This window comes from Mastigoproctus giganteus, chromosome 11, assembly GCF_048544385.1.
Source record: "Mastigoproctus giganteus isolate SK-2022 chromosome 11, ASM4854438v1, whole genome shotgun sequence".
In the NCBI taxonomy this organism is placed as follows: domain Eukaryota; kingdom Metazoa; phylum Arthropoda; class Arachnida; order Uropygi; family Thelyphonidae; genus Mastigoproctus; species Mastigoproctus giganteus.
Window position 1 is genome coordinate 71,766,563 of NC_143585.1, and position 26,851 is coordinate 71,793,413.

General features: G+C 37.6%; 1 protein-coding gene across 2 annotated transcripts in view; it reads right to left on the minus strand.

The window, feature by feature from the left end:
• LOC150078114 (endosome/lysosome-associated apoptosis and autophagy regulator family member 2-like) overlaps positions 1–26,851 on the minus strand; it is a 425,663-nt gene that overhangs the window by 262,478 nt on the left and 136,334 nt on the right. For both annotated transcript variants that reach the window (XM_090385427.1, XM_090385428.1), the window contains exon 7: positions 21,216–21,365. In XM_090385427.1, the coding sequence (XP_090241553.1) occupies positions 21,216–21,365 (150 nt within the window). The remainder of the gene's footprint in view (positions 1–21,215; positions 21,366–26,851) is intronic.

Consider the following 26,851-nt stretch of genomic DNA (forward strand, 5'->3'; position numbering starts at 1 on the left):
AAAAAGATACAATCATAAAATATAAACATGAAACTATCAGTCACTTCCATTTTCCAGTTCAGAAAAACATTTAAAGAATGAAAATTCAAGCTTATGCATGTGCACATTGTTTGTTCGTTTTTTTTTTTTTTTTTTCCCAATAGATAAATATAATTGAGATAAATATCATCTACAATAATTAAACATAAAGCAAAGTGCATTTTCATAGGACTTGTATGAATAGGTGAGAAACATTTGTTTACATTATGTTCAGTGGTGGCTCGTGACTCTGATGTATAAGACATGTAGACATAAGACTTGGTTATAAGACATGTAGACATATAAGACTTGGTTTTTTTTTTTTTTTTTTTTTTTTTTGGTAGTTGTTGGCGCATCGGCTTCTGTGGCCATAATGCACCTCCCAAGGTTTTTGCAGTACTTTGATCCAAGCCCGAGGCGGGATTCGAACCTGCGACCTTTGGGTTGCCAGGCAGACACTTTACCCACCCGGCTATCCCGGTCGGCATAAGACTTGGTTATAAGACATGTAGACATAGATAATAATAATAATAGTAAGCAAGTTAAAAATACTACAAAACATTAACTAGACACTTACCATTAACAGACTTGGGTAATATTGAAATTTTATTTAAAAATAAAATCCATTCTTTGGTTTTTATTTGTTGAAAATAGATTAATAACTTTTTTACTCAAGTTTGGTGCACTGTTAAAATCGGCACTGCTCGCTCTGCAGTTCCTTTGACTCATTTTATCACCTCTAAAATTGCATATTGGGAACCTGCCAACTAAGCATTGACTTAGTTCCACCTACGATTAAACTTCAAAGTTGAAAACAATCTCGTGTTTTTATTAGTTTATTACTGAAATGATTATTGGAAATAGTGAATGAGTATACTATACGCAGGACCTGTTAATAAAAATATTCATTGCGTTGCATTTTTCTTCACAAAATTTCATACAACTCCGTTGACTGTATATTTAGATTTAAAAAGCTGGGGGTGCTGCAGTTCTGCAGTGCCTATCAACGAGCCACCCCTGATTATGTTGAAATCAAATGTGGTAGCAATATGAAGTGGAAGGCTAAAACAGAAACAAAAATACATTTACTATGGTGGAAAATATGGTTATATCATTAAAATTATTAAAGAACACTTAAACCATGAAATAAATACAGCAAATTAATGCTGCTGATAGGATTATGGATAAGGCAAAGCTCCATTTTGCTCCTGTGAACCTAATCATCCCTATTTCAAAATAAAATTATAAACAAAATACAAATAAATAAAGAAAGGAAAGAAAAGAAAAGGAACACTCACCTATTTAAACGTGAATACATGGCTTCTCATCCAAAGAGAAACATGCCTACTCCACTAAAGAATGAGTGCACCTTAAATAATAGCATAAAATACCACAAAATAGAAATGGGGAACTCAAGCATTATTTCTTCAGAAACCTTCAACCAACACTGAGCACTAGTTTAAGATTTGTTGTTTTAATTATCCACAGGTAGACTCTTACAATTTTATGTTACTTATATGTACTTGTTTCTATGCAGATTATGCTGTGGATCCATAGATGATACTTTGAACCCACCAACAAATGGATCAGTCTCATCCCAACTTAGATCACATTATACCTGCCAAACATTTGCAGGAATTCTTTACATGGAGAGGATTCCTCTATGTAGTAGTAGTAGTAGTAGTGGCACATGATGCAAGAAAGCAAGTGTAGGAGCTTATGCAGCATCAGCCAAAAAAAAAAAAAAAAATCACACCATTCCCTCCAAATGCCTGTCCAGTTCCTCCTTAAATTTATTTAACCTATCAACTTCCACAACGACAGATGGAAGTTTGTTCCAGCAATTAACCACCTGCTGGCTAAAGGCAAATTTCCGCACATTTATTCTACATCTGTCCTTTCTTAATTTGAACTTATGTCCCCATAGGTTGGTAATCTGAACAAGTGGAAGGATCCCATCAGAATTCAGCGTGCTCAACCCATTCAAGGCCTTATAGACCTCAATCAGATCACCGTGCAGGTGCCTAGTCTCCAGCCACTGCAATTTGCAGAACTTAAGCCTCTCTTGGTAAGAGAATCCCTTCATTCTCCTCACCAATCGTGTTGCTCTTCTCTGTACACGCTCAAGCAAATCTACATCCTTCCTAAAATGAGGCCTCCAGACCTGTACGCAGTACTCAAGGCGTGGCCTGACCATTGCCTTATACAGAGGGACAATCACCTCCTTTTCCCTGCTAGCAAAATTCCTATATATCATTGACAAAACCCCATGACCCGCCCTAGCGCCTGTCTGCACTGCTCAGAAAACTTCATATCTGACTGCACAATTACTCCCAGGTCTTTTTCATTTTCTACCACCTTAAGTGTAGTACCACACAGTTGGTACGTTTCTCTGGGGTTACTTCTACCCATATGCAGCACTTTGCATTTGTCAAGGTTGAACTTCAGTTGCCACTTCTTAGCCCATCTGCCCAAATTATCTAGATCCTGTTGCAGTAGCACACTGCCATTACTGTCATTAACAACCCTGCCAACCTTTGTGTCATCTGCAAACTTCGACATTAAGCCTGATATACCTTCATCAATATCATTGATAAATACACAAAACAACAGTGGACCCAACACCGAACCCTGTGGGACTCCACTAATAACATTAGTCCACGAAGAGCAGCACCCATTGATTACCACCCTCTGTCTTCTCCCACTTAACCATCCTTTTATCCATTGTAGCAACTTACCCTTAATACCATTCTGCTCCAATTTGTACAGTAGTCTTCCATGCGCAACAGTGTCAAAAGCTTTCCTGAAATCCAAGTATATGATATCAAAATTATTTTTTGCATCCAGTTCCTTTGTGACCACATCATAATAACCAATCAAATTTGTCAGACAAGACTGTCAGTCAACAATTGCTGAAAAAAGTACATATCTGACTATATAACAAATATAAAGGAATCTTCATATGAAATCAAACCATCACCTTGGAATGCATGCTGGAGGAAGCTGTTGTCTGATGTATTGAGAGACATTAAAAGGATCTGATCAGTAGGAGATGCTGCAGAGGATTTGAATTTGACACATGATGTTGGAGGGGAGGGTTATGGCACTCTCAGAGAAAATTAGGTGAAAGCAGTGAGAAAGAAGAGAAATGCAACTCTACAAATAATCTATAGAGCATTGTCCATTAAATGAGTGAATTTAAACTCCTGATTAGCACAAGTAATCATTGAAATAATAGGGCTAATGGAAACTTGTGTCACTCAGAAATAGGGGGATGACAAGTTTTGCTATGGTATATATGTATTTAGGAAAGCTTGGCAAAACAGAAGGGGTGGAGGGGGGGATCATGCTTCTTATTAAAAGAAACCTCAGTTCAACAAAAGCTTTCCCAGATTCAGAGCTTATGCATGCCACCACAGAATCTGTGTGACGTTAGGTATTTGATGCAAAAAAGTAAAATGAGAATGAAGATATGTAGCAGACCAGAAAATTATAAAGTATAATGAGAGCTTATATGGAATGGACGAGCAAGTGTGGATATCTTATTACAGGTGATTTCAATTTGTCCCTTATTGATGCAATAAGTGGGAGGGAACCTCACTATGAAGCAAAATTTTAAAATAAACTGCTTGTATCAGCTAAAATGCTTGTATCAGCATTTTAGAGGAAATACAAGAGGTAAGAAATATTCTATACCTGATCATTACCTGCAACCAGATAACAGTGCAAGGCTTAAAAGGACAGGAACCATTAACAGAAGTGTTCATGCAGACCTTAGTTGGAAGACGAAGAAACAGATTGTAATTGTTAAAAGGTAAAGGCATTGGTTTTAACTTCAGGAAAGGGAAGTTTAGCAGTTTTAAAATGCTACATGGCCACTATTAACTGCAATGTATCAACTTTAAAGATATTCCATAATTATAATGTAGTTACCATCCTTCTGCTATTGTACAAGGATGGTAAATACATTACAATTATGGAATATCTTTAAAGCAAAAGTCGCAGAAGCCATTAATATATATATATATTAATAGTTATATTAGTGATAAAAGGAAAGCAAGAAATAAAGAAAAGCAAGAAAGTTAAAAGACAAGAACTAATATTTATGGGTTAATGCAGTTGCAAGCAATCATGCAATACACTCACAATGTCTATAGAATATCATTAGAAAAAGTAAATCAATCCAATAATAAGAATACCATCAAGGACTTAAGAAAACGCAAAAAAAAAAAAAAAAAAAATTATTATTATCGCTTTTTACCGACAATCTAGATGACTTCAACTGGGGCCAACCACCCAGAATGAAGGCAAAAAACGACAAGAAGTTCTCTGTTTCTGTGATGATCAATATATGCTAAGTAATTTAAATCTAAACCAAATATAAACCAGTATAGGCCGAATATAAATCGAATATAAATAAATCGAATGAAGATAATTAATTAAGAAAAATTTTGAAATATTAGAATCAAAGGTAAGAAATATAAGTAAAATATAAATGTAAGCATATATTAATCATCGTTGACCTGACAGAGAATGTAATTTAAGGATTAAAACAAGATTAAATATATAATACATACTACATTTGACCGTGTTCTTACTATCTGCATGTTTCTCTTTGCGTTAATTTAATTTAATTATTTATTTATTTTTACCGTATCCATCACATAGGGGGCACCACATATTATTTTGACGACTATTACATTATGTCCTAGATACGGTCAAATGTAGTATGTATTATATATTTAATCTTGTTTTAATCCTTAAATTACGTTCTCTGTCGAGTCAACGATGATTAATATATGCTTACATTTATATTTTACTTATATTTCTTACCTTTGATTCTAATATTTCAAAATTTTTCTTAATTAATTATCTTCATTCGATTTATTTATATTCGATTTATATTCGGCCTATACTGGTTTATATTTGGTTTAGATTTAAATTACTTAGCATATATTGATCATCACAGAAACAGAGAACTTCTTGTCGTTTTTTGCCTTCATTCTGGGTGGTTGGCCCCAGTTGAAGTCATCTAGATTGTCGGTAAAAAGCGATAATAATAATTTTTTTTTTTTTTTTTTTTTTTGCGTTTTCTTAAGTCCTTGATGGTATTCTTATTATTGGATTGATTTACTTTTTCTAATGATATTCTATATATATATATATATATATATATATACACACCACTGATACCGTGCAAAGGTACTTGGGGGCCTAGATGCAAAAGGGATTAGGAGGCCTCATTTATTTATGTTGAGACTTTGATTGTTCTCTCAATTGGGACCCCATCTAGATCAGAGTCCCCTGGAGCAGCGCATACAATGCATCCCCATTTGCACTGCCCTGTATAGCATTAAGAAAATATATCATGAAGAAGATGCTGAGATGGATGTATACAGAGCTAACAGAGCACTAAAAAATGATGGCATGGGAAAGTTACAGAGCAATGAAAGTAATGAAGCATATGGTAGGTACAAATCAATCTTCAATAGAATCATGGAAAAGGTTAGGCTGTCAAAGCATAACTATGAGAAATCACTGGTTAAGATAGAAAAGAACTTTTCATGAATCTTTCTTGCATAACAGGTTGGAAAAGTCTTGTAGAAACTTTTCTTACAAATAGCTTGTTTTAAAAAAAAAAAAAGTAAATTGTTCTTTCCTCATTTCAATTCAATTAAAAAGTATTGGTTTTGGCATTGGGAACCTCTTCTTATTAGGCAGAAAAAGTAGTGGGGTGAAAAATACTAGATATTTTACATATTGAACTTAACTTAATGTTAAGTTCAGTATGTAAAACTTAATGTGAATATTGTAATTACTAAAAATATGTTTGAAGGCTTCAAAATCCACTGTGTATTTAACAGTGAACAGATATTGTTTTTTGGTTATGTCAGAAAAAATTTATTGCTTCCCCCCCCCTTGTGCTTGTATGATGGTTTTATAAATTAACTTACAGTGATAACCTCTATTTATAAATCTCTAGGTGAGTGATGATTTGATATTGGATTATATGCAATTGCAAAACTGTGGCCATTTTAATCATTAGCATTAGCAGAGGTATATGATGCAAGAAAGCAAGCTTATAATAACAGCATTAGCCAAAAAAAAAACTTCCATTTCACCCATCCAGTCACTCCAAATGTTTATCTAGTTCAGCCTTAAATTTATTTCAGATATCAACTTCCACAACAACAGATGGAAGTCTGTTCCAGCAATCAACTACCCGCTGGTTAAAGGCAAACTTCTGCACATCTATTCTACAACTGTCTTTCCTCAATTTCAATCTATGCCCCCTCGGGTTCTTAATCCGAGCAAGCAGAAGTATCCCATCAGCATTGAGCCTGCTCAAACCATTCAAGGTCTTATACACCTCAATCAAATCACCTCGCAGGTGCCTAGTCTCCAGATGCTGTAACTTACAGAACTTAAGCCTTTCTTCATAAGCGCACCCCTTTGCCCTTTTCTCTGTACTTGCTCTAGCAACTCTATATCCTTCCTAAAATGGGGCTTCCAGACCTGTATGCAGTACTCAAGGTGTAGCCTGATCATTGCCTTATACAAAAGGATAATCACCTCCTTGTCTCTGCTACCAAAATTCCTATTAGTGTACATAAATAAATACCTATAACTGTATATATTTAATTATAATTTGATCAGCATTTTAGATAATCAACTTGGAAATGCAATTTTAACCATTGTACCACACTTAATATAATCATCATCCTCCCACACAGGGTGTAAATGGCCCGAGTTGGAATCCTCAATGACATGAGGAATTTTACGGGCTATTCCCCTACTTTCTACAATGTGATTGAGTTAACTAGTGTCAGGCAAGGGTTGCATGGCCTTCCCACTGAAACTTGGGGGGGGGGGGGTATCAAGAAAAGCAATCGAAGAATATTGCAATTATTGATGCCTCATAGGCCCTAGTTTCTTTGGTGCTCCACACACACCTAAGCGATTTAACCTATATGATATTACAATATAATAATAAAATTAGTGTTGCTAAACATTCCAGGTAGAATGGGGAATATATACCAACAGTGTTTTGCTTTAATTCTTGTGGCATCAATAATGTTGGATGAACATTATATTCTTTGTATGAGTATCATAACAATTAACTTTTGCTATAAAAAAATTTTGAGAATAGGCAGCAGATGCTTAATATCAAAAATTAAATCTACTACCAAACTGAATCATCAATTGCAGAAAATCATTTGTGTTGTTTGTGAAAAGAATGCCTGATGCAGAAAAAAAATTCCAGTTTGCCCAACACATGAAAACAACATTGCATATTGTGGTTAAAAAGTGGAAAAGAAAGGGAAAATTTCGTTAGTCACGTTTTACTATGCCACATAGCCTCGAGAGAAAAGAAAAGTGACTTCTCAAAGGAGTGGTACTGTGCTTTGGCAAAGCAGCAATATGTTTTTCAACAAGTTAGCATTGGCATAGGCATTTGATGCAAGAAAGCAAGCTTATGCAGCATCAGCCAAAAAAAATAAATAAATAAAAATAAAAAATAACCACTTCAACTTCACCCCTCTGTTTGTTCGAAATACCTGTCCAGCTGAGCCTTAAACTTATTTAGGCTATCAACTTCCACAACAAGGGATGGAAGTCTGTTCCACCAACCAACCACCCGCTGGCTAAAGGCAAATTTCCTCACATCTATCCTACATCCGTCTTTCCTCAATTTGAATTTATGCCCTCTCAGGTGATTATTCCGGGCAAGAGGAAGAATCCCATCAGCATTGAGCATGCTCAAACCATTCAAGGCTTTATACACCTCTATCAGATCACCTCACTGGTGCCTAGCCTCCAGATGCTGTAATTTGCAAAACTTAAGCCTTTCTTCGTAAGAGCACCCCTTTGTTCCTTTCACTAATCTTGTTGCCCTTCTCTGTACTCGTTCCAGCATCTCTACATCCTTCTTGAAATGAGGCCTCCAAAAATGTATACAGTACTCTAGGTGTGACCTGACCATTGCCTTATACAAGGGAATAATCAACTCCTTATCCCTGCTAGAAAAATTCCTATATATCATTGACAATACACCAAGAGCTACTCTTGCAGCCCATCTGCACTACTCAGAAAACTTCATATCTGCCTGCACAACCACCCCTAGGTCCCTTTCATTCTCTACCACTGTCAGTGTAGTACCACAGAGTTGATACGTTGCTCTGGGGTTGCTGTTTCCCATATGTAGTACTTTACATTTGTCAATGTTAAACTTCATTTGCCACCTCTCAGCCCATCTGCTCAACCTTTCCAGATCCTGTTGCAGTAGTGTCCTTGACAACCCTGCCAACCTTCGTATTGTCTGCAAACTTGGACATTAAGCTTGATATACCATCATCAATATCATTTATAAATACAGAAAACAATGGACCCAATACTGAACCCTGAGGGACTCCACTAATAACATTAGTCCACAATGAGCAGTGTCCATTGATTACTACTCTCTGTTTCTCCCCCTCAACCACCCCTTTATCCATAGCAGCAATTTGCCTCCAATGCCACACTGCTCCAATTTGTGCAGCAGTCTTCCATGTGCAACAGTATCAAAAGCCTTTCTAAGATCAAAGTATATAATATCAAAGTTATTCCTTGCATCCAGTTCTTTTGTGACTGCATCATAGTATCCAATCAAATTGGTCAGGCAAGACTTCCCCATAACAAAACCATGTGGTGTCTGAGCTATAACTGAAGTCTTGTCTAGATGATCCTACAGTGCTTCTTTTACCAGAGCCTCCATTAATTTTCTGGGAACAGAAGTTAAACTAACAGGTCTATAATTACTTGTGTCGCCCTTTGATCCTCCTTTGTGAATTGGGGTCACATTTGCACATCTCCAGTCCATGAGTACTTCCCCTGAGTCCAAGGAAGCTCTCATAATTATGGCTAAGGGTTTGCTTACTTCCTTTGCTGCCTCCTTTAATATAACTGGAAAGATCCCATCCACCCCAGGTGCCTTTCTTGTATTTATCTTCAACAATTTCTCCTCCACTTTACTCTCAGTTATTACAAGATTCTCTAGGTTACTGCCAGAGTTGAATACACCTCTGGCATTCCCCTCGCTGAATATATCCTCATGTGTGAATGTCGATGCAAAATATTCATTTTGTTTGTTAGCTACCTGAGAAGGATCATCAACAGTTGACCCATCGATATCAAGTGGACCAATCTGATTCATTCCCTTCCTTCTAGAGTTTACATAAGTAAAGAACTCTTTGCTGTTTTTCTTTGCATCCCTTGCCAAAGATTTCTCGTAATCTGCCTTCGCCTGCCTAACCTCCTTTGTAACTTGGTTACAGATCAACTTTTATCTATCACAGGCTTCTGTGTCACGTGTTAATTTGTATGTATCCCATGCATTTTTCTTCTCTGCCATATGTCTCATTAGTTCATCTGACATCCACTTAGGCCTAAACATTGAACAATATTTCTTAGTTGGTATGTAAAGGTTAGTAGCTTCCAAGATAAGTTCTTTGAATGCTTCCCATTTTGAATTTGCTGTTGGTAACATCATCAGTTGGTCCCACTGTATAGAATTTAAATACTGTCTCAGTCCATTGTAGTCGCCTTTATGCGACTACAATGGACCCTTCAAAGCAAAAACCCTTCCCTTTACCCCTAATGGTAGTTACCTCTTTGAGTAAATCCCACTTCAGTACACTGTGATCACTGCCACCTAGTAGTTCATTTACCTGCAGATTCTTAATGCATGAAGAATCACTACTGATAATCAAGAGTATTACTCCCTCTAGTTGCCTCCCAAACATGCTGACGTAGAAAACAATCACCCAATAAATCCACAAAAGCCTTGCTAGTGTGTGAGTGACCAGCTCCCAAATTCCAGTCAATATCTGGGAAATTAAAATCCCCCATTATAAGACTCTCTGATTTACTGGCCCACTATTTCCCTGTACAGTTTCTTATTATACTCATCAGAGTCATTAGGCCTATAGCACACTCCTACTCTCAATTTTGATCTCTCAATGCTTATGTCACACCAAACTGACTCGACACTGCACTGTCCAGCAATGTTAATTGGCTTCACTTCCTTGGATTTTATGTGTTTCTTAACTAATAGCATAACCCCTCCTCCCTTCCTATCCTGTCTATCCTTTCTGTAGACATTGTACTCCCCAAATTCCAGTTCTGCATTCCTTATATCCGTGTGACACCACGTCTCTGAAATCTCCACAATATCTGCCTTTGATGTTTTGAGCAATACCTCAAATTCATCAAATTTATTTACTAAACTCCTAGCATTGGTGTACACGTAAGTATACATGCACCTGTTCTTTTTCTTAGCTACCCTAACACAACCCATGTGTTTACTCATACCCCAATGATTCCCAGCAGTCTCTGAAATATCCTGCATCTTATTTTCCAGGCTGTGGCTCATTCCAATAGAAGCAGTGCAAGAATCACTTTCACCTCTGCCAGTGGTTACTGTTAATCTATTAGTCCTTGTACCCCCCCCCCAATCTAGCAGTTTTCCAACTCACCTAACACTGCCTCGATAGCATCAGCAAACATTCCTGCACCCTTTCTATTTAAGTGTATCCCATCCCTGTAGAAGCAGTCTCTCCTGTTAACAAGTACAGACCAGGCTGAAAAAAATTCTACCCCTTGAGCCTTGCACAATCTTTCCAGGGCCGAATTGATCGACAGGGCTCTCATCATATACTCCCTCCTGTCGTGTCTGGGCAGAATTGCAGACTCTCAAATTCAACCCTAATTCATGGCTTTTTTTTAACAGTGACCTGTACTTGTTAAGTAATTCCGCCCGTCTCCTACTCTTAATAACATAAGTTCAACAATCCTGTTTTCAAACGATTTTTTAAAAAATATTGCAAAAATTCAAAGTATTCCAAAAGCATCTACCTTGAGGAAGAATTATCTTACTACTATTTATGATGATAGTATTTACGAAATTCATCAAGATATTGGAGAAACCAGAATCTATATTTCTACGAATGAAACAGCAGATACCTGTGACCATTATATTGCAAATTTAATGTTGGAAAATTAGAACATTGTCATCTGAATATCTTTGCATGCTTCTCAAAAACCCATATCATTCTACAGTTGCAAGATTTGGGAATAATTCTCTGCAGTTATTATTACCAGACTGAGAATTGTGCCATCACAAAAAAAGTCTGCATTTTTAGTTGTAATTCTGCACAGTATATGGAAAAAGCAGCTTCTGCATTACAGGTTTTCTCTCCAAATGTGATCCACATTACAGAAGGGAGTACATGTTGAGAGCCTTATCAGTCAATCTGACAGTGGAGAAACTGTGCAAGGGTCATGAGAATTTTTCTCAGCATAGTATGCGCTTATTAATAGGAGAGACTGTTTTTACAGGACTGGGATACACTTAAACAGAAAGGAGTGTAAGTATATTCGATGGTGTTATAGAGACAGTGAGGGGTGGGGTGGAAAACTGCTAGCTTGGATACACAGAATAATAGATAACTAGAGCCACAGGCAGAGGTGAAAGTGATTCTTGCACTGCATCTATTGGAACATGCAGCAGTCTGGAAAGCAAAGTGTTGGGAGATCTCAAGCCCTGTTGTGAGTTATCACAAAACAAGCAAATACATGGGCTATGTTAGAGTAACTAAGAATAAGAAGAGGTTCATGCATAACTGCATGTACACTAATGCTAAAAGCATATTAATAAATATAATGAATTTGAAGTACTAATTAAGTCATCAAATGCAAACAATGTGGGAATATCAGAGACATGGTGTCATTCAAATATAAGGGATGCAGAATTTTAATATGGGAAGTACAATGTGTACAAAAGAGACAGAAGGGCAGGGTGGGGTCATGCTCTTAGTTAACAAGCATATAAAATCTAAGGCAGTGCACCCAGTCGAATATTGAGTCACTTTTGCAAGATTTGACATAAGCAGTGGGAAAAAAGAATGAGAGGAGCAGGCACGTATTATTTGCAGAACAATCATGATGCACATAACAAACCAGATAGGCATGGAAACCAGGTTTTTTATTTTCCTTTTTTTTTTTTGTTTTTTTGTTTTTTTTTAAGAAGATCTCCTGCATTTGTTTTCTTTAATTTCAAATTTTTGGTTAAGGAGGGGCATATGCCCCCTCCTTAGTCTGTAATCAAATGATTCTGTGCTTTTTAACAAGAGTGACTGCTTCTAGAGGGATGGAATACACTTAAATAGAAATGGAGCAAAAATATTTGCTGATGCTATTGACGCAGTGATAGGTGGGTCAGAAAACTGCTAGCTTGCAGGGAAAAAACACAATAATAGATTAACAATAGCTGCAAGCAGGGATGAAAGTGATTCTTGCACTGCATTTATTGGACTGAGCAGCAGCCTTGAAAGCAAGGTGCTTGGGATTTAAGAAACTGCTGGGAGTCATCATAAAACAAGTAAATATATGGGCTGTGTTAGGGTAATTAACAGTAAAAACAGGTGCATGTATATTTGCATGGACAACAGTGCTAGACGTATAGTAGATAAATTTGAAGTGCTGATTAAGACATCAAAGGCAGATATTGTTGGAATATCAGACACATGGTCAGATATAAGATATAAGCTGTGCAGAATTGGAATTTGAGGGGTACAATGAGTACAGAAAAGATAGGAAGGGAAGAGGGGACCTAAGGAAGTGCATCCAGTTGACATGGGTGGACAATGCAACGTTGAGTCAATTAGGTTGTTGTTATTTGGTTTTTAGGAGCATTAGCAACTAAGGCCATATTGCTCCGGGATATGCGGTGGTCATTCCTTGACCTTTCCGCATCCTCCATATTTGGTGTGACGGGCTCGAACCCCGGTCTAATCAAGAAGCGTGTACTACACACTGCTCCTTCCCACCTGGCTACGGAGGCGCCATCAATTTGGTGTGACATAAATGCTGGGAAAGGGAAAATAAGAGTAGGAGTGTGTTATAGGCCTAATGACTCTGATGAGTACAATGAACAATTGTGCAAAGAAATAAGAGTGGGCCAGTAAATCAGAATGTCTTGTAATGAAGGATTTTAACTTTCCAGATATTGACTAGAACTTGTGGATTGGTCACTCGCACAACTTTTGTGGATTTATTGGAGCTTGCACCTTGGAGGACTGTTTTCTACAGTATGAGGGGCAACCAGAGAGAGAGTAATACTCTTGATCTGATTATCAGCAGTGATTATTCATGCATTAAGAACTTAAGGAAAAAGGAACCACTAGGTGACAGCGATCACAGTGTACTGATATGGGATTTACTTAAAGATGTAACTACCAAAAAGGATAAAGGGAAGGGTTTTTGTTTTCATAAAGGTGACTACAGCGGTCTCAGACAGTTTAATTCTATACAGTGGGATCTACTGATGATGTTAAAATCAGAGAATTCAGGGAATAAATCTTGGAGGTTACTAGGCTTTTCATAATAACTAAGAAATACTGTTCAAGATTTAGACCTAAATGGATTTCAGATGAATTAATGTGGCTCATGGCAGAGAAGAAAAATGAGTGGGATGCATATCAATTATCAGGTGACACAGAAGCCTATGGCAGATATAAGCTAGTCTACAATCAAGTCACATAGGAGGTTAGACAAGCGAAGGCTGATGACGAGAAATCCTTAGCAAAGGATGCAAAGAAAAACAACAAAGACTTCTTTGTAAACTCTAGAAGGTAGGGGATGAATCAGATTGGTCCACTTGATGTTGGTGGTTCGACTGTTGATGATCCTACTCAGATATCTGACAAACTGAATGAGTATTTTGCATCTACATTCACACGAGGTATTCTCGTGTAAATGTAGATGGTAGATGCAAGTCAGTGGGGGAGGAAATGTGAATGTAGTCAGTGGAGGGGAAATTGTTGAAGTTAAACATAAAAGAAGCACCTGGGGCAGATGGAATCTATCCAGTTATATTGAAGGAGGCAGTGAGAGAAGTAAGCAAACTGTTAGCCATAATTATGAGAGCTTCCATAGATTCAGGGGAGGCCCCCATGGTCTGGAGATGTGCAAATGTATCCCCAATTCACAAAGGGGGTTCAAAGGGTGATAGAAATAATTATAGACCTGTTAGTTTAATTTCTATTCCAGGGAAAATATTGAGTCAGTGGTTAAAGAAGTGATGCAGGGTCACCTAGACAAGACTGAAGTAATAGTTCAGACACAGCATGGGTTTATTAAGGGGAAATTTTGTCTGACCAATTTGATTGGATGCTACGATGTGGTCTCAAAGGAACTGGATACAAAAAATAATTTTGATAATTAATTTTAAATTTTTAAATTTGATAATAATTTTCAGGAAAGCTTTAGAAGTGTGAACATGGAAGACTGGTGTACAAATTGGAGCGAAATGGCATTAAGGGCAAGTTGCTGCAATGGATAAGGGGACTTTGCTAGCAGGGACAAGGAAATGATTATCCCATTGTAAAGGCAATGGTGAGGCCACACCTTGAGGTCTGGAGGTCTCATTTTAAGAAGAATGTAGATCTGCTGGAACGGATGCAGGGAAGGGCAAAAAGGGCTAATCTAATGAAAATAGGCTTCGGTTCTGCAAATTGCAACATCTAGAGACTTAGCACCTGCGTGGTGATCTGATTGAGATTTTTAAGGCTTTGAATGGATTTAGCAAACTCAATGCTGATGGCATTCTTCTTCTTGATTGGATTACACACGAGGGGGCATAAATTCAAATTGAGGAAGGATGGTTTTGCCTTCAGCCAGTAGATGGTTGACTGCTGGAACAAACTTTCTCTGATGTTGAACAAACTTCCATCTGGAGATGGGTAGTTTGAATAAATTCAAGAAATAAATAAACAAATTAAAGGGAGGGGATAGAGAGCTGATGTGGGAGATTTTTTTTTTTTTTTTTTTGCTGGTGGTTTATAAGCTTGATTCCTTCTGCAAAACTTGCACCATATGCCACTAATAATAATAATTATTATTATTATGCTCAACAACAGCAGTACGGATATAACCTCAAAGAAGAAAGGAAAAACCCGCACACCCTCACCCACCTGATATACATGGATGGCATCAAGCTCTATGTGGCAACTGAGAAGCAACTCCAGCAATTACTCTGGATCACTGAAGAATTCAGCAAAGATATTAGGATGCACTTTGGTCTAGACAAATACAAGACCCATGGATTGCATCAGTGGTAATTAGTCAGCAGAAACCACCAGCTGCAGACTGGTAAAGAGATCGTAGCCATGACAGGGGGAGAGACCTATAAATACTTGGAGTTGGTGCAGGCTCAGCAGTTAGAACACAGGGAGATCAAGGCCTACTTGACTGAAAATATTCATCAGTGGCTCAGAAGCCTGGCCAAAGCAAAGCTGAACATAGAGAACACAGTTAAAGCCATAAACATCTATGCAGTCCCAAATGCTAACATACTCTCTTGGGATCACAGATTGGACTAACACTAAGCTGGAGAAAGTCACGAGAAAGACAAGGACAATGATGACCAAAAACTAACAACACCACCTGAAGTTAGCCATGGAAAGCCTGACCATGGCTCAGAAAGAAGGAAAAAGGGGCCTGATAGACCTCATTGAGCTAGAGAAGACAGCAATAGCAAACCTGAAGAATTACTCACAGAAAAACCATAGCGCCACTCCTTATGGTAGAGTGGCGCTATGGTGAGGAGACCCCTCCTACCCAGATGAAACAAACAAAACTATAAATATGGGGAAAGAAAACATTCTATGGCAGACGCTACAATGACCTACATCAAGACCACATAGTTAAAATGGCATCCAATGCATGGCTCATGAGTGGGACACTCTTTTCACAGAGACTGGATGATTCATGCTCGCCATCCAAGACAAGGTGATCAACACAGCGAACTATAGAAAATACATCACCAAGGAACCCAGAGTAACAGATGACATATATCAACGATGCCACCCAGCCTCAGAAACAATCCAACACAGCACTGCAGGATGCAGGATGATCACCCAGACAGTACACTCATAGACACAACCACTTCACCAGAATGTGGTTGTGTCTATGAGTGTACATCAGAAGCTAGCAAGGAAATAAGAGTTAATCAAGAGTGCATACCGTTTTACTAGTAGTATGAACCCCAGGTCGTACTGGACATCCCAACCCACAAGCTGTACTAGGACAGCACCATAATAACGGACAAGACAATCCCGACAACAGACCAGACATAACCCTCATCGACAAGAAGGTAAAGGCTACCTATCTGATCGACATAGTTATGCCCAACACTGGCAACCTCCAGAAAAGCCATGAGGAAAAGATCAGGATGTACACAGACCTAAGACAGGAGGTCAAAGAGATGTGGCATAAGTAACAAGTAATGACCATCCTAATCATTATATCAACCACCAGTGTGGTGCCAAAGATCCTACACAAGAGCTTAGCAGCAATAGGCCTCCCAAAGAACACTTACACGGAACTCCAGAAAGTCACAGTCTTGAACACCTGTAGAATAGTCAGAGTTCCTTGACAAAAAGTAATAACAGCCAGACATAACAACCACCCTATGCAATTGGTATCAGTATCTGTCAGGGTGGAAATCCCCCCCCCCCACATCAGGGAGAAACAATGTAAATAATAATTGCCCACTTGGCCCATGGCTTACGTAGTCATGCAGAAAATAACTTCGGAGAATTTTGGCAAAGATAATAAAATTACATAGCACATTCAAAATATCACCTTTGTGACATTGTACACTGGTATTTAAATGGTTTGCACTATGGCCATAAGGTTTCATAACATTGACTTTGGTACGCATACATGCCAAGTGAACTAGTTTAACCACTTGACTCATGTATCACTGCTGACTGAGACTGTGGAATGTTGCTGTTTGAACAACATGCTAATGTCAAGTTCGTTTCTAAACTTGGGAGAAGTACTACAGAGACTGAAAGTATTACAGAAAGTTTATAGAGATGGTGCTTTGAAGGAAACAGTAATTTACAAGTGGTTTAATAAATTTAAAAATGGACAGGAAACACTGGAAAACGAGCCTTGCAGTGGACACCCTTTGATATCATGAAACATCGAAAATGTCACAAAGTTGAAGGAACTCATGCAAAATGATAGGCGAATAACTGTTATTGAGATTGCTCATGAAATTGTACTGTCTGTAGGCTCAGTATACACAACCATGATGCAAGATTTTGGGATCAAAATCATCAATATCATCAAAATTATCAAGAAAATGACCGAACAAAATAATTTTTTTGTATTAAAAAGGATGACAGCTATAGAAAGGTAGATGGGCTCCATCACTAGTGATTCATGGTAAATTTTAGTATGCACATTTTATTAATAACATTAAATTGAAAAGATGAACTGATATTAAGTCTCAGACTCAATAATAATGGAGCCAAGGATGAAAATTATTGCATATTTTTATAAATTAATTATTAATTGTAGCAAACAATGATTAATTATTGTTTGCTACAATATAGAGGTCACCATTTTTTTTGGGGGGGGGGAGAAAGGAAGATAAAGGTGCAAGCCACAAGTCTTCAATGGAAGCTAATTATAGACAATTTATACTTAGTCTTCCATGAAAACTCATAGTTAATGCCTTTATCCCCAGCCTTCTCCAACATAAAATTTAATTTTCACTATCTCAATGAAGTTCTTTATACTGCACCAGAAAATATACTAATTTAACCACTATAATTGTTGTTGTTGTTGTTTGGTTTTTAGGAGCATTAGCAACTAAGGCCATATTGCTCCGGGATATGCGGTGGTCATTCCCTGACCTTTCCGCATCCTCCATATTTGGTGGCGACGGGCTCGAACCCCGGTCTAATCAAGAAGCGTGTGCTATGCACTGCTGCTCCTTCCCACCTGGCTACGGAGGCGCCATAACCACTATAACTTTCATCCTCACATCCAATTTACTATTCACTCTAAGATATCATTTTCAACTCATTTTTAAAATTTAATATTAAAATGTGTTAATAACTCTAGCAGTAAGCTAGAGAATCTTGTAATAACTGAGAGTAAAGTGGAGGAGAAATTGTTGAAGATAAACACAAGAAAGGCACCTGGGGTGGATGGGATCTATCCAGTTATATTAAAGGAGGCAGCAAAGGAAGTAAGCAAACCCTTAGCCATAATTATGAGAGCTTCCTTGGACTCAGGGGAGGTACCCATAGACTGGAGATGTGCAAATGTGACCCCAATTCACAAAGGAGGATCAAAATCTATAATTGCTGACACAAGCAATTATAGACCTGTGAGTTTGACTTCTGTTCCAGGAAAATTAATGGAGGCACTAGTTAAAGAAGCACTGCAGGATCATTTAGACAAGACTTCAGTTATAGCTCGGACACAGCATGGTTTTGTTAAGGGGAAGTCTTGCCTGACCAATTTGATTGGATACTATGATGCAGTCACAAAGGAACTGGATGCAGGGAATAACTTTGATATTATATGCTTGGATCTTAGAAAGGCTTTTGATACTGTTGCACATGGAGGACTGCTGCACAAATTGGAGCAGTGTAACATTGGAGGAAAATTTCTGCTGTGGGTAAAGGGGTGGCTGAGGGGGAGAAGACAGAGAGTGGTAATCAATGGACACTGCTCGTCGTGGACTAATGTTATTAGTGGAGTCCCTCAGGGCTCAGTGTTGGGTCCATTATTGTTTTCTGTATTCATAAATGATATTGATGATGGTATATCAAGCTTAATGTCGAAGTTTGCAGACGATACAAAGGTAGGCAGGGTTGTCAAGGACACTACTGACACTATGCTGCTGCAACAGGATCTGGAAAGGTTGAGCAGATGGGCTGAGAGGTGGCAGATGAAGTTTAACATTGACAAATGTAAAGTACTACACATGGGAAACAGCAACCCCAGAGCAACGTATCAACTCTGTGGTATTGCACTGACAGTGGTAGAGAATGAAAGGGACTTGGGGGTGGTTGTGCAGGCAGATATGAAGTTCTCTGAGCAGTGCAGACGGGCTGCAAGAGTAGCTCATGGTGTATTGTCAATGATATATAGGAATTTTTCTAGCAGGGATAAGGAGGTGATTATTCCCTTGTATAAGGCAATGGTCAGGCCACACCTAGAGTACTGTATACAGGCCTGGAGGCCTCATTTCAAGAAGGATGTAGAGCTGCTGGAACGAGTACAGAGAAGGGCAACAAGATTGGTGAATGGAACAAGGGGGTGCTCTTACGAAGAAAGGCTTAAGATTTGCAAATTGCGGTGTCTGGAGACTAAGCACCAACGAGGTGATCTGATAGAGGTGTATAAAGCATTGAATGGTTTGGGCATGCTCAATGCTGATGGGATTCTTCTCGCTCAGAATAATCACCTGAGAGGGCATAAATTCAAATTGAGGAAAGACAGATGTAGGATAAACGTGCGGAAATTTGCCTTTAGCCAGCGAGTGGTTGGTTGGTGGAACAGACTTCCATCCCTTGTCGTGGAAGTTGATAGCCTAAATAAGTTTAAGGCTCAGCTGGACAGGTATTTTGAACGAACAGAGGGGTGAAGTGGGAGTGGTTTTTTTTTTTTTTTTTTTTTTTTTGGCTGATGCTGCATAAGCTTGCTTTCTTGCATCAAATGCCTCTACTAATGCTAATATGTGTAGCAAATGCATATTAAAATCTACCATAAGTCTACTAATGCTGAAGCTTATCTACGTTTTAACAGCTTTCATCCATTTTTGTTCCAATTTTTCATTCAACTTTCATCCAATTTCTTAATACTTTTCATTTTTTGTACTAGTGAAAATAACACAAATAATAAAATACCATTACTGCCAACAAATTTCTATACAGTAGCTATTACCACAATTTAATTAAATCATCATACAAGTACAAAATATCTAATCAAAAATTTCTCTTCAAAGATGAGATAACTAATAATCAACATGCCTGTTTATTATAAAATGTGTGCCTTCTCTGTTGCAAGTTGTTAACAGTGAATATATTGATTTGTTAAGTGATTCTATTTATCATGCTAAAGCTGTAGGAGTGGATGCCTATCCTGGGAGTCTTCATAATTTCATTTGTAATTTAATTTACAGGATAACACTTATGAAACATTGTTTAGACTTTTGCTCATATAATTCAACCTTTAGAATGAAAATAATTTGGACTTGCACTTTTTGGCTAATATAATTTTCTTGACCCTTTTACTTTCAAAGCTCATTACCATTCTCTTTCAACTAATTATTTAATGAATATATTGTGTATACTGTGTTATATATATACACAATAATGTATATTGTGTTATATATTTATTGTAAATTTTAATTCTTTGCAACAGTCTTAATTGCTTTTACTTTGTAAACCCCTCTGAACCATATATACTGGCATATGCCATATATTTATTTATTAACTTATTTTTAAGTTATAGCCATAAAGAAAATTATATATAAGTCACATGTTTATAACCTGTAACTAATCTCATGTCTTTTTAAATGTAAAAAAATTGTTGCTACTGCAATCCTCCATTATTTCTTCCCTTTATTACTGTTTTGCAATTGGCTGTTCACACAAAAATGTGGTAACACTTCATTACATAATTAGGAATGTGCTTCTTGATTATTCAAGGATAAAATAAAAAGCATTAAATTCAGCAAAATGAAGTTCATGACTTCATTAACAACAATTATTTTATGCTATATTTCTTTCTACATTCATTTGACATATGTGAAATTAACTTGCAGACATAAAAAATTCAATCTCAAAAACAAACTTTACTGAATTTTCTTCCTTACATTTCAAGGGTACAGCTCTAAAATGGTGTTTGCAGGCCAGCTGCTAGTTAGTACACCAGACCGAACCTATTCGTAACTCTCTAGGAGGCTTCTGGATCAGCTAGTGTATAATCTTGCTACCTCTACTCTGCCAGATAGTGACTGGAGGGAGTCCAAGTAGTGTGTATGGGGGGGGGCATTGTCAAGGCAATGTTAGATACTAATAATTTAACATGGAGATTTAACTCTGTGTTATGTCATTCAAAAATCATTTCAAAGATGAAGTTGTTCACAATTGAAACATAAAGTTCACTTATATTTAACTCTCAAGTTACGGATCAAATTTATTAATTATGATCTTGACCTTGAGAATTAATAATTTTTTGGTAGGAAAGTGGAAAAGGAAAAGCTCATACTAGTGTTTCCCCAAAAAAAATTAAATAATAACAATAATAATAAAAAAGAATCGATTTGTCAGCAAACAAATACTCACGTGCATATTCTGTTAAGGTATCACAAGGGGAACAAAATGATGCTCCCTGGTTTGAAACAGTATTTTCAGAACAAAGTGTGCATAATTTTGATCTTTCACTGCTGAAAGTTCCAGGTTCACAGGGCGTACATTCTGATGTATATGCCACTCCTGAAAAAAATGTGAAGAAAAACAAAAAGAAATATGAGAGAGGCTTAAAATAAACCAATAATGATGGCACTGCAGTAATCTGATAGCAGTAATATGAATTTGTACAACTTCACCCTCAAATTACTCCTTTCAACTATTACAACTTTAGTACAACTCCAAATTGTCTTAAAGCACAAAGTGGTTACTTTGTGCTTTAAGACAAAGTATCTCTTGAGAATTCCCTTAATTCCTCTGAATAGATGGAAATATGGCAGTGACAGACCAGAAGTGTTTTGAAGGTAGCAGTTCTAATCTCCTGATTTCCCATTCAGTATTTTTTCACTTGGTCTGAATGACCAATGTGTACAGAATGAGTAGAATCTGACCCATTCCACAATAGCACCTTTTCATTCATATAAAGAGGTAAGTATTTTGTTTATACTCTGGCATGACCACCAGGTCAGAGGAGTTTACAATAAATTATGAATGCAATCATTAATCATATTTAGCAGTCATGGGCTTGAACTATGGTCCACTCAAAGAGTGTGTGCTACAGCACTCTCGTTGCTGACCACTCGACTACATCAGACCTTGTTTGTGACCATGTGGAGCTGACCCAGGTCATGCTCTGTCCACCTCTTTCCCCTACCATATCATCTCCCAAGGGATGGGCTACGGCACAGAGCCAGTGTTTGCTTATTTTTTCTAAATTTTCATCACAGCTAGCACAGAATTCTAGACTAGTATAGCTCTGTCACTGTGTACTAATGGGAGCAGTAATCCATTCTGCTTTGTTAGATTTTGCTTTCATGTCCTACAACCAAGCATGAAGTGTTTTTTCTTGTTCCTGTAGGACACTCCCATGAGTCTCTCTTCTTATATTGCTTTGGTTTGCATGCAGCCCAACACAAGTTTGATAACGTAGCTCTGTAATGTATAACAGGGTCATCAATAAAAAATGCAACAGCTCTGAACACATATTTTTGGATGTACTGGACTGGAATTAAGAAGGCTGGTGTCATTTACCAGAGACATGGAAGTTTTTTACTAATCAGTGATGCATTCTAGCGGGGAAGTTCCATAAGTAAAATGGAGTGCACCACTGAGCAGTGTGTTTTTTATGTGCGAAAAGATTTTATCAAACTGGCAGTTTTGTTAGAGCACAGCATGAATGTAAAGTAAGATATGGCTGCACAAAAGATCCAGAAAGATCAACAATTTTGAGGTTAGCAAAGATGTTGGAATAGTATGGTTCTGTGACAGACAATAAGAAGAACACTAATGGCAAAAGGGACAATAAGAGGAAAAATAAAAAATAAAATAAAACAATAAAAAACACAATAAGAAGAACACTGCTGGCATTAAAATATCATGTGTACAAGAGGTGATTATGCACACCCTAAGGAAATCTATGAAATGACTGCCCCCAGCAATTGGGTTTAAAACAAACATCCACTTTAACATTTTCAACTGCTAGCTTTTCTGATGACCTTTATGAACTGAAATCAAATATTATGGGATTGAGTCAATCTGGATTGGAGAAAGCAGAGACAATTTTGGGCTTTCTTCTCACTATAGCTGAATTAGGCAGTCACTGAAAAAACTGCTTAACAAAAATATTCAGTTTTCTTCCATCAAATCAGAAGAAAGTGGTTCTTAAAGTCAGGTGGTTTCCCCTCCAAGTGGATTAAAAACCATACACATAGCCATCATGACACAGAATTATACTTTTAGCAATGACCACTCTTATACCATGAAAATTAAAACAGTTTACTCAGTTAATAATTCCTATACATTAAGGTGGCTCAGGAACCTTTCCGGTACTCATCACCAGACCATATATTAGCTGTTGTCAGCCCCCTACTTGCCAAGTGTCTCGATCCCTACTGAGCTTTCTCTGGGATTGAAGACACTTCAGACACTCAGCAAGCAGGGGACTGAGAACGGCCAATATATGGTCTAATGATGAATACTAGCAAGGTTTCTGAAATGTCACCGTAATGTACAGGAATTTAGTTATTAACTGAATAAACTATCTTAATTTTCATGTGGTATAAGAATGGTCATTGCAAAAAGTATAATTCTATGGAAAATCACCATGTGACGTCCTTCCACAACTATATTACATCATGACACAGTTAATATGTTAAACACTGTTCAACAAGACTTAACTATTTCCTTAATTGTTCCCCTGGCCAACACTGATGAAAAGACAATTTGCCTTTTAAAATTCATTTTGTGAATATTTGGAAAACAATGCAACAGTTATTCAATGGACATGGTTCACTAATGAGGCAAACTTCCACCTTAGCAGCTCTGTCAATAAACAGAATATACATGTATGAAACAATGAGAAATCCCCCATGCAATCATGAAGACTGATTTTCATCCTGAAAAATGCACAATATAGTTGCAATTGAACTGGCTGGAATTATAAGTCCAGCATACCCTGATGTTACCAATAAAAGTATCGGCAAGGTATCAAAATCCACGTGTTACAAGTTGCAGAACGAGAAGTTTTTTAGCCATATTTAGCCGCTTTATTGACCAATTGTTATATTAAATTATTTTCTATAAGTAGCTTATAGTCAGGATCCTTAGTTTATTCTGAATTGAGATGGCGAGATTTGGAGGTTAATTAATACTTAAGTGTCCGTAGATTTACTTTTCGTAACTTGCCGCTATTGTTATACGACACAACGTTATATCCCGAACTAGATAGCGTAAGCTTAGTATAGTACAGTATATAATATAATATTGTCAATTAATCAGTAAAATCTATTAATTTTGTTAAACTTCGTTGTCAATTAAATTGTACTTTTAACAAAATACATATAACAACTTAGATTACAAACGTAACATAATTAATAAATACATAACTTGATACGGAAGTTATATAAACGGAACTCTTAGATAATACTTGATACTGAAAAATATATACAGGAAGGCCTCGCATAACGCGAGTTCGATTAACGGGGATTTCAGTTAACGCTATTTGAAAAATTATACCACTTTTCACTTTACATGATGCAAATTTCCAGTTAACGCGATCTTTTTTTTTTTTTTTTTTTTTTATATATGCAATAGTTGAAAAAGATTTGAATCACGCGTTAAGCTTACCGCGAGTAGTACAGTCGATAAACAAATGTTTGCCTGCTACCCGCCTCAGTGTTCCATCGGAAGAAGACATGCTACTTGTTTGTCTCCTGCTAATAAAGTCAATGCACACTTGCATAAAAATTCAAATTTTTAAATGAGCCAGATGAAAATGTTATCGCAAAGGAGATAACATAATGCGATATTTATTTCACCAGGGCCCAGAGAAGATTGTTGTCGGCTATCGGAAATTGATTGATGAAAAGAGAAAGTCAACACTGTTCAAATATTTCCGCAACAGTCATTTCTTCATTGTGTATTTTATGTCAGAGGTTCCCAAACTTTCTTGGTTCACGGCGCTCTTAGTGTCTCAGTAATTTTTTCAAGGCACACTCAGACCAAAAGAAATACCTAACAGTTCCGCTTAGTAGTTAGGTCCAAACAACTTAATAAGAAATGTTGAAACTGTGAACTACCTCGAGCTAGTAGTTCGCGGGGGTGTCCAAAAGATGTCGAGTATCGCTGTGTTTCCCTTGAAAATTTAAAATATTAAGCGGCGCGCAGTTTGGGAACCACTGTTTTATACAATAAACATTTAATTCCATAATTGTTTTCATTATCTTTTACATTGTATACAGTTAAAAAGTTATTTAAAAGGTATTTTTAAAATTCTTTATGGATATTCCAGAAGGTCAAGGACCAATTATAATTTTTCCTATTCGTTATTATATTCGATTAATGCGTTTCCATTTTGCGCGATGCGCTCGCGGGATGAATTAATCGCGTTAATCGAGGCCCTCCTGTATAGCATTATAACTGTGTTGGGATACAAGTTTAGGATTATAATTTTGTACTGAAATTAAATCGAAATCATGACTCAGACCAGAGCAGCAAGTAAAAGGCTCAAGCTAATGGCAGTGCTGTTGCTAAGGGGAGAACTGAGGGGGGCAGTTGCCCTCTGAATTACAACCTTTTAAAATGCACTGCTTGCATGATGTTTGTGGAGCAAACGGGTATGGGACATAATATTGCAATTGGGGATCTACCCCGGGGGCTCATATCTGGTGAGTATGGGCTTGGCACACCCAGGGTCCTGAGCTGGATATCATCATTCTTCTCTTTCTTGGTGATTCCTTCCTACTTCTTATTCTCTCTCTCTCTCTCTCTCTCTCTCTCTCTCTCTCTCTCTCTCTCTCTCTCTCTCTCTCTCTCTCTCTCTCTCTCTCTCAGGGTTACTCGGGAATTTTTTTTTTTTTTCCTAGTGCAGCATAATTATTATTGATATCTATATGATGCAAGGAAGCCTCAGGCTTCCTTGCATCATATGGATATCAATAATAATAATAATAATGTCTGTGTGTGTGTGCGCGATGCAAGGAGTGTTAACGAAATCAGACGACAACTCAGCGTTGTTATGGGTCTAAATCAGAGCTTGAAGGAGAGGGTGGATGCCCTCGAAGGATCTAAATTGAGGGCCCCATCAAGCTCTCAGCTGCCCACATCAATGCCAGAGCCTGCACTTGGTCATCAAGCAACACAGCGGCAACCCCCAAGGCAGAATGCGCTGGTCCCACAGGAACTAGTAGTTGTTGGTGACTCTACTGTCAGGGAAACGGGGAACACGGTATGTAAAAAGGATAGGTGGAATAGGACCAGGGTATGTCTGCCAGGGGCAAAGGTTGATGACTTTGTAGAGCGGATATCATCTTTTAAGGGCACAAAAGATGATATAGTTGTACATGTTGGCACTAATGATATTAAGAGTAGGAGACCGGCAGAATTACTTAACAAGTACAGGTCACTGTTGAAAAAAAGCTGTGAATTACGGTTGAATTTGAAAGTGTTTGCAATTCTGCCCAGACACAATAGGAGGGAGTATATGATGAGAACCGTGTCGATCAATTCGGCCCTGGAAAGATTGTGCAAGGCTCAAGGGGTACAATTTTTTTTCAGCTTGGTCTCTGTACTTGTTAACAGGAGAGACTGCTTCTACAGGGATGGGATACACTTAAATAGAAAGGGTGCAATAATATTTGCTGATACTATCGAGGCAGTGTTAGGTGGGTCGGGAAACTGCTAGCTTGGGGGGGATACAAGGACTAATGGATTAACTGTAGCCACTGGCAGAGGTGAAAGTGATTCTTGCACTGCTTCTTTTAGAATGAGCAGCAGCCTGAAAAACAAGATGCAGGAAATTTCAGAGACTGCTGGGAGTCATTGCGGTACAAGTAAACACACGGGTTGTGTTAGGGTAGCTAAGAATAGGAACAGGTGCATGTATACTTGCGTGTACACCAATGCTAGGAGTTTGGTAAATAAATTTGATGAATTTGAGGTATTGCTCAAAACATCAAAGGCAGATATTGTCGGATATCAGAGACGTGGTGTCACACAGATATAAGGAATGCAGA